The 12,016-nt window shown below is 38.0% G+C and overlaps 1 protein-coding gene across 2 annotated transcripts in view; it reads left to right on the top strand.

Moving 5' to 3' along the window:
• SMARCAD1 (SNF2 related chromatin remodeling ATPase with DExD box 1) overlaps nt 1-12,016 on the top strand; it is a 78,730-nt gene that overhangs the window by 27,459 nt on the left and 39,255 nt on the right. For both annotated transcript variants that reach the window (XM_075201690.1, XM_075201682.1), the window contains exons 7-9: nt 622-726; nt 2,335-2,419; nt 7,403-7,800. In XM_075201690.1, the coding sequence (XP_075057791.1) occupies nt 622-726; nt 2,335-2,419; nt 7,403-7,800 (588 nt within the window). The remainder of the gene's footprint in view (nt 1-621; nt 727-2,334; nt 2,420-7,402; nt 7,801-12,016) is intronic.

Raw genomic sequence — 12,016 nt, 5'->3', positions numbered from 1 at the left:
CATACAATTGTTTTTTCATAGTTGCTACTAGAATGGTCTTTGCTTGTTATTGGACCCACATGTGAGGGGAGTTGCATAGAGGAGCCCTGCCTGTTAAGATGTAGGGGTTCCCAGGATAGCCTTGTACATGGGACACCGATGTTTCATTGCTGACAAGTGATGCTAATCGTTGGGAGATTTTAAGGGGCATATTCAATTGTCGGCGGAAACGCCGAAAATCTTGCGCTCCGCGCACTTACTGTTATTACGGTGATAGTGTGCGTAAAAACCGTTATTACGGTAGTTTTCTCGCTGGATTTCAGCTCTCTGCTCCCTGAGTCGCAACCTGAAATCCAGCTTACTATTACCGTAACAACGGTAATAGTTTTAACGCGGTCGGATATTCAAACAATTGAATATGTCCCTCGCACTATTGTTGCAAGAGTGGTACTGTGCTATTACCGTAGTACTTTGAATATATATGGGAGTGTATGTATGTGTCAACATTCACACAGATTGTACCAATATCATATTCTCTTTGGTTAAAGCAAATGCAGCTACACTAATTGAAAACCCTAACCTGTGTTATATCCTCAGACAGAAAATGTGTTCTAAAGTAGCAATTCCTTTTTATCTTCACAGATGTTTGCTTTGGATAATGACAGTTCAGCTTCTGAAGATGAATGGGAAAGACAAGAACACAGTGTGAAAAAGCTGCAGAAACATTTTCCTGATTTAGATAAGGAGGTAAGAGTGCTTTGAGAACAAGACTGTTTGCTTGTGTTTACCTTTTTTACACAAGGTCACCCTCTTATTTGAATAATTCTATTGAAGCTACTTTTATTGTGATTGGCAGCCAATAGGTGGGGATTGTGCAGAAACAGGATTCATAATTCCCGTTTTGGCGTTTTTAAACGTCAATCTAAGGTATGGCACTGCCATGTTTGAAAATGTCACATTGTGTGAAGGAAAGGTTTACATACAGACTCCTCACCTTTTCCACATATTTGATGCTAAAATATGTGGCACTGTAGTGTAGAATTGTCTACTGTCTGAGAAGGCTGTTGTGGCATCTTGTTGTTCAAAACTTTGTTTGCTGCCTTGCAATCATGTACCCTATTCACGGACATGATGGCTTTTGTCAATTTCACTAAACGGCTCGGGAGAGATTTCCTCCTTTTAGCTGAGAGGTTATGGAGACACAAAAATGGAAATCTTCATCCTAGGCGAATGGTTAACATTTGCCCTTATTAAATTATCGTTGTTTAATGCCTTTGATAGATGTGAACATTGTTATTTTGCCCTTCAGGCCCATGAAATTACATTTTGTCTTTTTTGAAAGGACTTTGGTTTTCATAGACTGTAGTCCACGGACCTGTTAAGGTAATTTTTCTAGTATGTATGCAATCACATACTTTGTGCAGTTGAATGAATGGGGAAAATGCAGCATATTTTATTCCAAGCAATATGTCAAGGGAAGGCGGGGAACTGCACTATATGTTTTACTTAGTTCAGTTGTTCATGTGGTTTTACTTTAAAATGCCTCAAACCACTAATGTGTGAGTAAGCTCTGGAGGTTCCTTGACTAAAATGACAAAACGCCTTGTAATAAGTGTGTTCTTTCTACATTTCCTGTATCAATGGTTTCCAAAATAGTTGGTGTGACACACTTGATGTGTTTTTTTGTTTTTTTTTAAAACATTTTTCACAACATATGAACTTTGGTGTAATTCATAAATCAAGCAAGACTGAAAATTAACTGTTGAGATTTTTTTTTAATGCCCACATTATGTACAGCTCATGGATTATATTGATAATATTGGGACATTCGCAATACTGATTGAGATCTTTGTACTAACCTAAGTGTTTATGCAAGTATTTTAATAAACTGTTAGAAGAATGTGGAAAAAGTAGTAATACCTATTCCAAGTATTCCAGTAACAACTTAAAAATAAGTGCCTCACAGTGCTGGGAGTTTGGCTTCAATTCCGACCAGGTCACCATCTGTGTGGAGTGTTATGTTCGCCTCATCTTCATGTGGGTTTCTTCCCAGAGTCCAGAAGCATACTAGGAGGTTAATTGGCTGCTGACAAAATATAGTAAATATTTAAAAAGTGTTTTGCTTCCACTGTCATCATCCAAACCCATAGAGCATCATAAATGGTCCAGGTTTTTGGTTGCTGATACGAAGACTTATTTTTTTAGCTTTATATTGTATTTCATTTGTATTTCATCACTGTTTTTTGTATGCTGTATTTTACTGCTCTTTGCTTGTCATAGAAGTGTTTAATTTCTTGATCCATAACTAATTGAATAAATGCTTTCTGTAATTGTGCAATATTTATTTTTGGATAGGAGCTTAGAGAGGTACTTCAAGAGCATGACTGGTCTTTTCACGAAGCACTTGAGGCGTTAAAGTTGTTTGCAGAAGATGAGCAAGGTAAAGTCACCCTTAGACTTTCACAAATCCATACAAAGTCTCATGGCATTACTCTTTATTTGAAAGCTGAAACAAAATAAAGATGTAATTTGCGAATCAATTGTGTGTACAAAAGCCTTTATATTATAATTGAACGTTAACGATAACATGTCTTGTGCTACATAAAAAAATCCACTTTTTAATGAGAAGTGGAGTGTGTCGTCAAATGTTTTCTACTTATATTTATGTAGCAAAGCAAGTTGCAGCACCTGCGCTCACTACTTCAGCTAGTTACAATTCTTATTTTCAAGCAATGTTATGAGTTATTGTTTTAAAAATAAGATTGAATTATGACGAAGGTGGCCTGGAGAGTAAGGGGGTCACTCCTGCTTCTGGCCTGTTGACATGAGTTTGCAGGTCAGTAACATATTTTTCCTATTGCCCTGTGGGTAGAATGTCTGACAGTCTATTGAGAGCTTTTCTGTGCCTGTATCGGAGTGAGATTGTAATTCTTTCACTCGAACTTTGGCTTTGAATTTCTGGGTAGAAATCTGCTACTCAAGATATCTACACCAAGTAGTTTTTTAAGCGCTCATCTGTCGGATAGCAATGCCTCTTATGCTTTGACAACCCTTTAGCCACATTCTGGTGAGAGCGTAGAGACTGTATGAGAGGTTCATAACATATGCAAGGCTAAGCAGGCTACAGAGAGTAGGAGATGAGAATTAAATTACCACATTCTGAGAGGCACTCTGCTGGAAGAGGTGCCCCATGATGTTATGACGGGGGCACGATTAGATCAAGTTAGCAGTAGTGTACTTTATGTTACAGCACTTCTTTCACAACTTCATTATGCTTGGAGGGAGCATTGGCAGTGGGCATTTGGGGACAGTTCTTGTTCAACTTGCAGGAGTGTCGATTTTGATGCATTGTGTATCTCTTGAATGGCTACAGGATCAACCTTTTAGCTTGAAAATGAATTGCAGGACCACTTGTTTGTTTAGGCTCCAGGCATGTTTAGTCATAAAGGGTAGTAATTTCAACAGTTATGGATGGTGGGGAACGTTTAGTAGTAAATTGTGACCCATTTAGAGCCCAAGGAAATCCACGTCTCCTTCAAGCATGGCCCCTGCAGAGAGCATAAGCACAATGATTATCATTAACATATGTAGGAAATATGTGCAAGTATGACCATTGTGGGTGGGAATTAAGGGAATGGAACTAGGACAGGAATTGGTGAAACTGAAATGGGCCACATGAATTGATCTAGCAGGTGGTAGATTGACTTGGGGAGAAATCGGCTTACTTAAACCTACCTAAAACAAACCCACTAATAATAATGTATCAAAAACATTGACCTATATTCATGAGGCGCGGCAGTGTGTCTCTGGAACAACCCGCGGAGACACATTGCAGCAGAGTTTTTACTAAAATCTCTGCTCGTTTTCTATCACATCCCATAGAGATGCCAGGGAAAATAAGTGGAGATTTCTGTACCGTATTGACCGGCACCTCGTGGACACTTGAATTCACCCCTCTTAGAGTGCTATGAATTAACCACATAAAAGGAATAGCTCACATATAGAGATGAGCCTCTGGGGGATTCTTCTGAGTGCAATTATGAAGCCCATTGAATCGAAACCCACACCCAGGGCTATTGGGCCTGAGTTATACTGTCTGAACCGGGAATGATTGAAAGATCTAGTGGAGTGCCCCAAAGGTCAACTAGTCACATTGAATTGTTAAATGTGTTTTACTTTATTCTGAGTTCAGATGAATATTCCAGTCTCTAAGGGTCTTTATCCCAGCTCTGGTGAATGTATGATGGCATTAACCGCATTACTTTGAACTAGGAGATTAATGGGAAACTCCAAACTGTATGCAATGCCTGCTTTTCTTAATGTGCAGTAATTGGGGAGAACAGGAGCCCTTGTAATTTGGGGGATTATTAGTGCCATTTTTTTTGAGGGGCCAACACTAGACATGTAACCAGTAGTCCTCTCCGACCTCTTCTATGCTCGGCCATCTGTCCATATGTTCTTAGTAAATAGTAGTCCCCGTATTGTCACCCCTTATTTGAAGTGTTCTACTTTGCTAATGTGCAATCAGTGACTTCAAAATACCAGCCTATGTGGATCAGTTGCAAACCATTTGTATTACATACACTCATACATAGGTAAATTAAAATGTTAAAACTAATTGCACACTGTGCAGTGTATTGTAGTTAAATATTTCTGCAAAAGTGTGCAGTTGTTTAAAGGTATTTTACATTATTTACAAAAGTCTCTGAAAACCTATACACATCCTACTTGGAGGACATGATAACTTGTTAAGATATAGGGCTCTATGCATCAAGCCGATTAAGCACTTAAATCATGCTGAAACAGGTGTTTCCGCATGTTTTAAGTTAAGTTGCTGTGCATTAACTTCCTAACGGAGGAGATTTCACAGAAATTCCCTCCGATAAGGCAATAGCAGTCCCCATAGATATGGGTACTGCGATGTTTTGCCATGCATGAAGATTTGCATTGCGCAGACAGGTAACCCCATCTCAGGGTGGCATTACCTATCTTTTCCTATTAGATTCTGCTGAAGCCTCTCTGGCTTTGTAGAATCCGTTACAGTGCACACGCTCACAGTGCCTTCAACTTTCGCTGCCGGTAAATAGGAAAAACAACTTCACAGCACAGGGGTCTCTTCACCGGGTTTTCCAGAGTAGCCCCAGCATGATGCATTCTTAAATATGCATCGCTGCAGTTTGCAGTGATGCATATTTAGTTATTTTTGCTATATTGATAAAATGTACTGTAAGTAAATGAAAGTCTACGTAATTTAGGTGCACCAAAAATATATATTTGTGATATTCTGTGTAGATGGTACTGGTACTTTGCTAGTTTTTCAAACTTTTTTGTGGTTCAGCCATAAAATGCCTAGAACTAATAGAAACCTGGTTTCCCTTTCTGCAAATATTTAACTTTGAAATGTTTGATTTTCTTCAATATTGCTGCTTCTTTGCATTTTCTGTTTCCTCATTTATGTTCTATTTCAGTGCACCCTTTTAGAATTCACTACAGCTTACAATATAGAAACATACAGTATTTTTTAAACTGAGGTTGGCTATTTTTCTTACGGAAGGTCCATTTAGTTCCAGTTGGTGTTAGGGAGCTTTTGAGCTTGAGAGAAGACTGCAGAAGTCTCGCAGAATAATGCGCTCAGTTTCTGAGGTCCCTGGCAAAAGTCATTAGGTAGAGTTACATGATGGAAATGGAGAACAAGGCATAGACATGCATGACAGGAGAGAAGTACTCGCAATCGAGAAGTTAGGACTTATTTAATTATGTATGCATGTCATTGCAGCAGAATGTACAATGAGGTGCATTGATCAGACACATCTAAATTATAATGAATATATGAATGTTTGTAAGTATAATATATAATTGTAATATAAACACACATACACGTAATGGTCAAATAAATTGAAAGACCAAATGAGGCCTTTAGCCTACCAATGTCTGAAATTGGAGGGATGTAGCACCATTCTTCCACAGGAAATTATTTTAACTGATGCTGGTGAAAAAATGCTACAGTTTAATTCCAGAATATTTAATAAATGCGTGATTGGGTTCAGTGATTAAGAGGTCCATGACATAGGAATAACATCAGTGTCCTGCTCTGAACACCATTCAGTGACCACTCGTGCTCTGCAGGTTGTTAGTCTGGATGGTACCCTGCTGTTCAAGTAAGAAAACAACATGGGATGAGGATGATCACTCTGTATCATATCACTGTTTGGAACAGACACTCAGCTATAGCGTTCTTTAGGTCTGCTCCACACGTGCACTTGTCCGTTTATCAAAAACATGGTGAAGGATGAGTTATCTCACCAAATCATCTTCCTCCACATTCCCTGTGCTTTTTGCAGCACTGAAATCAGAAATGGTCTTTTCTAGGCATGATAATCGGGTGTATGCACTGCAACCAAGCTATTGTATCTTTCTCTGGAGTTCTTGTAAAGCATTTTTTTCTGAAACTGCCTGCTTGCGCCACAGAATGAGATTTTGCAATCAATTCATCTGCAGTTGCTTGCATTTCAACTTATTGCCTGAATATCACCATCCTCCAATATGTGCTTCCAACCCCTTTGCTATTGATGATTTTCACATGAAAGTTCCATGCTGACATAACACCATTGCTCCTGACTGCAAACATATTTGAGATGCAGTGTTACTGTCATTTTCCCAACGCCAGTAGGTGACCACTTCTTTCCAAATGTGACTTCACAATTGCTACTAAATATTGCTAGGGATGTGGAAAATAGTAGATGTATTTTCAGGCACAGCTTTAACTAACAGTAGGTGCTTTTTTTTTTTTTTCTTTGGCCGTTCTAGGAGGAGGCTAGAGTATTTCGACCCAATTGCCTAATGGCAAATGTTCATTTTATAAACTGGATATTGCATACATTTGTGACAAAAACTGTCAAGTGTAATTGATGATTGCATATCCTCACAAATCTTTCCCTTAACTTCAGCAACAGCCATCTTTGTTTGTGCAGAGCATTACGGACCAGTAAGACATGAGGAATCCGCTGCTCTAATTGGGCTGTGGTTTGAGCATCTGCTATAGTCCTGCACGTGGTGTTGAAGTCAAAGCGGGAATTTTGTATTACCAGACTTGTGGTTTTTGTGACGACAGTATGTGTTGGAACATACTATTGTAGTGTGTGCGTATAATATTTATTTTATTTTATACATTTATTTCTAAATGTGCATGACTTCAATTGTCCTTGATGCATTATGGTCTGTTTGTGTTTCTTTATTATTGTAACGGTCAATTAATAGAGGTGAATTTTAATGTTTTCACCATGCCATTTAATTGGAGCAATTGGCTACATATTAATGAAGCAGAATTATTAAACGTAGTTTGTTCATAAAGCTGTGTGCCAAACATCATAAGAAACATTTACGCAGAAATTTTATTAAAACTGTGTTTGTGTTATATAAACAGATGTTTTGCAGAATGCTTCCAAAAACGATGTCTCAAACGGCAAAGGAGCTTCCGAAAGTGAAAAAAAAAGTTCTACAAACAGCACCAAAGTGAAGTCGAACCAGAAATCTAGTGCTGCATTAATGCAAAATGGCTTAAAGAAAAAATCAAAAGGCAAAAAAATTGCTAGCAGCTTTAAAAGGGACACAGAAAGCGAGGCGTCTGCTTCGGATGCAGGCAGTGTTCTGGATGAAGACTACAGCAGTGGTGATGAAACAATGGAGGAGGAATACAAAGCCAAAATAGTTAGCTTCTTGCAAGATGCTTCCCTGGATGAGCTCTCTCTGATACCTCAGTGCTCTTTAAAGAAGGCTCAGAGGATCACTGAGCTCCGGCCCTTCCATTCTTGGGATTCTCTGGTAAGTTTTCAGTGTACAGTCATATATTTCTTTTCTTTTTTTCTGTAATATTCCTTTTATGCTTATAGGCAAGAGGTGGCTACAATCTAAGGAGGCATAAATGGGTGGCCTTTTACTGAGCAGGCTAACACTACATTCATTTTAAGCCAATAGCAGTTCATATAGTGTCATATGACCTAATTTTGAATAAATTAAGGGGTGATTTTCCTGGAAAACCCAAGCTGATTGGCTGGCAATGCTGTCACTCATTCAGCAACATAGGAACTTGGTTCAGAGCTCTGCTGAAGCAGACATTAGAGCTTTCACTTGGGAAGGAGAACTTTGCCAGTCTGTTCTGAGCTATTTTAGCAGAAAAATCATGCAGGAGGCAAGAATGTGGCAGGATTTTTACTTCATCTGTGACTACTTGAAAACACAGCTGCAAGGGCAGCTCCATGCTTCCAGTTGCCAGTATGAATTTTTGACGTTCTGACCTAAAGCAGCATTTTTTTTCCCCCAATTTTACTGCATGTCTGTCACCTTTGTTCTGCAAGTGAATTTCTGACGTTTCTTCTGGTTACACAATGCTGCCATTTTCAGATACGGTGTCAGACGTTTACTTAGTCACTTTTTTTTTTTAATCTTTGCTTTGTGAAATGGGGAGTTTCAGTGAATTTGGTAAGTAAATTCATGTTACATCTACATTTCTGTTTTGTAAACTAATTGATATGTTTTATCTGTGTAGAAAATGTTTGTTTTAATCACTGTTTATTTTTGTAGTTTAGTTTTACACTTCAAATTTTAATAATGCTTTGTTGCAGGCCTTGGTGGGCATTATATACTATAAAATGTAAACTTGTTTTATAATATATATATTATTTATGAAAGTTATTTTAATTTACTGCAAAACGGAGGAAATAGTAAGAAATGCTGACGTGGGCATGTTTTCTAGGCATTATGGGTAACCAAGCCAATTTTTCACCGTTCCATCACAGAAACATAGAAGCATTTTAATGTTTTAAAACTGGGGACAGAAAGAGGGTACAGGAGAGAGGTAATTGCTAAATTTTCAGTGCAGATTCACAAGCTGCTCTTTGCACAGAGAAGAATCGTTTTGCCTGGAGCTTTTGGCTTCTCTGACAACATCTGTCTGACTGGCAGCTCACAGCCGAACTTGTTTGGCCTCGTCTCGGCTAATTCTTTGTAAAAGTATTTGCTAAAAGGCTGCCTTTCCCACAAATGTCTCTTCACTTTTTACTCCCTTTGGCTACAAACGATAATGTGAGTGTTGTACTGACCTGCAATACATTGAAGGGTTTTTTCTCTTTCATTTGATTAAGCATATCTCTCAGCACCAACGCCCAAATATTCTTTAGGCATGTAGCTACAGCAACCAGAGTTTCTACAAATGCGCAGAAAATACTTATGCCTCCAGCAGATGTTAAGTTGCCAAGACATGAATATAGTTTATTTAATGTGTTCGTATGACTGTATTTTCTTGTTTTAACTAGATTTATTTGGGTTGATCTATCGTTTTAGGTTTGAAAGTACACATAACCTCGTTATATATTTATATCTTTAGAGGTTTAATTCTCTGTGGTGTGAGATTTGCTTATACATGTTAAATGAGGCACTTTTGTGTCAATTTGTAGAAGAATTATAGTAATTGAATAACTTCTGTTTGGGAGTGTCGCAGTTTATAAATCTGGTTTTATCTCTAACATTCCTAGTTGTGTTTATTTTATTTTACAGATGTTCTGTATATATTGAATTGGATACTAAAGTAAATAAAAATGTAGTTTTGTAGTTCTGCATCAGGCCTTATTCCCCAAGTTGTGCTGTAAGCTTACCTAGTATGCTTGCATTGAATGACAACTTGCTATTGAAAATTGCTGTTTATTTGTTGTTGAATAGACTTTAGCTTCCTCTCTGGAAATAGAAGTAATCAGAGCTACTGGACTGCCAGAGTTTTCTGTAAGAGAGTTCTACAGAGTAATTATACTGCATGTTAAGGAGCCATGTGAGGAAATAATCTGATGTAGATGCTCTTACCTGCTCCATTGAACTAGCCGTATCCGGTTAATTAAGTCTGTCAAATCAGCTCTAGAAAAAGCAGCCTGTAGGACAAAGGTGCAATTTAAGCAGTTTTAGTATTACTCAGATTTAGACCCATGTATTCCATTTTACATCGTCAGGAATTTAATTGTCAGTTTCCTACAGTTTTCTTCATGAGCCCTTCATGAAGTATTTTCTTAAGTGATTTTAATTTGGTACAGACTAACTTTTCCAGAGTTGTTGGCTCTTTGTGTAATTTTTGAGCAGTAATACTATAAAAATATTGTCCCACTAAAAAATTTACATGGCACCTCAGCCATGCTTCCTACAGGCTCTTCAGTTTGTATGAATGGACTCTAGCACTTCTTTGTGTTGTAAATTAACATATTCATTTTCATCAGTTATGCCATTTTGAACAAATATTTATAGTGATACAACATAAAGTAATTGAATTAAGACTACACATATATCACCATTAATAATAAAACATGCCTGCCAGAACATCAAACTACATTGTGTCATTGACATGGCAATACTAGTATATAGAAGTTATGAGCATTGCTTCCCACGAGTGTGTATGTATAGTGTATATGTATAGTGTATGTATATATGTATAGTGTATGTACATGTACTGTTCCTTCTAACAGTTTTCTGTAACTCCTATTTCTACCTTATTTCAAGCAATATATTATTGAGATGTAATATGCCTCGTTCTTACAATCTCATTTTTCAGGTGGAGGGGTCACGTGCTTTCACTTCATAGTGAATGCACCTAGTACATTTTGGGAACTGAGCGGAGCACTGGTGTCAAAGACCCCTAAGGTGTTTAATGTGTAAAATAAATGGTCTGTCAACACTTGTCTGCTTGGTGCTAGAGTGGACTATGCACCAAACGCCTTCATCATGAAAAGCTTGGAATGGTCACATTTAATACTATATTACATACACTTAATTTAAATACTTATCTGTAAATGTGGTTTGGATTTGGATAGCTTTTAAACAAAGCTATACTTAAATTATGGATTGAGAAAGTAATGTTGTCAGATGCCAGGCAGTCAAATCTGGGTGTTAATAAGATCTTTTAAGGAGCTCGGGTAAGATCTGCGTCAATTAGTATCAATAAAAATCATTCTCAAATGTTGGCTGACAGCAGTAATTTTTAGGTGCATTGGCTACCTGACTTGTGGAATTTGTCCAACATGGTGTGTATTTTCTGAACAGCAGAGGTCTTGGGTGGGTCGACCATCATTGCCAGGGCATCTAGTCTCTGGGCCCATTATAGCAGCACCCATTGTAGGTGCGGTAGTTCTCCCACTGGTGCGGACATCTAGAGAATTTGTTAAATGCTGCCATACCCCGTCTGCCATGAATTGTTTATGAAAACCTATCTTCTGGTATAAACCGATTACTATATTGAATATACTGGCCCCTAATGAATTGATGACATACTTGAATATTGGATCAGCCTACAAGATGGCTGCTTTCATTGTGTTTAGGCAATAAATACAGGAGTTGGTAAATTTTATTATGAGATACCTGGAATATATGTACTTTTATATGGGTATGGGACCTATTGTACAGAATGGTTTTAGAACTTTGGGTTTTCCCAAAAAGTTGTTTTTGTTTTTGTTTTTTTCTTATAATTTTATACCTAACCTATGCAAAATTACAGTTCAAAAGTATTCTGTCCTGCCTCACACTGCCACTGGTATTACACGCCTCATTTATGTGTTCAATGATACTGTCTGTAGGGGAGATTCACTTGGGGGTAGTTTATGGGCAGTGGGTTTATAGAAATGTCATACCTCTATATGGATAACATGTAATGGTTAAAAAAAAGCTATATATGTTATTTCCTTTTTGAGCCTGGAGAGGGATGTCACCATTTTTTCCAGGGTATGAAAGAGTGCTCTCTATGCAGAGACTGGACTTCTACATTTTGATGCTCACAGAAGAGCCAAACAACGAAAAATTAAGTAGGATTGGGGGAATGCGGTTGTGGAGGGCTTTACGGGTAATATATGGCTATGGGGGTAATGGAGGGCTTTAGGCGGAGCTGGGGAATATGCCAGTAATGTGGTGGAGGGGTGCTGAATGTATTGGACAGTTGGTGGACCTCTAGTTTAAACATTTTATCATTCTTCACTGGCAATTCAGCTTTGTACCTATGACAATATAAAGT

The sequence above is a fragment of the Mixophyes fleayi genome, chromosome 1, assembly GCF_038048845.1.
Source record: "Mixophyes fleayi isolate aMixFle1 chromosome 1, aMixFle1.hap1, whole genome shotgun sequence".
Taxonomy (NCBI): Eukaryota; Metazoa; Chordata; class Amphibia; order Anura; family Limnodynastidae; genus Mixophyes; species Mixophyes fleayi.
The sequence above is the reverse complement of the archived record's forward strand: the minus strand, read 5'-3'. Positions and strand labels throughout refer to the sequence as shown.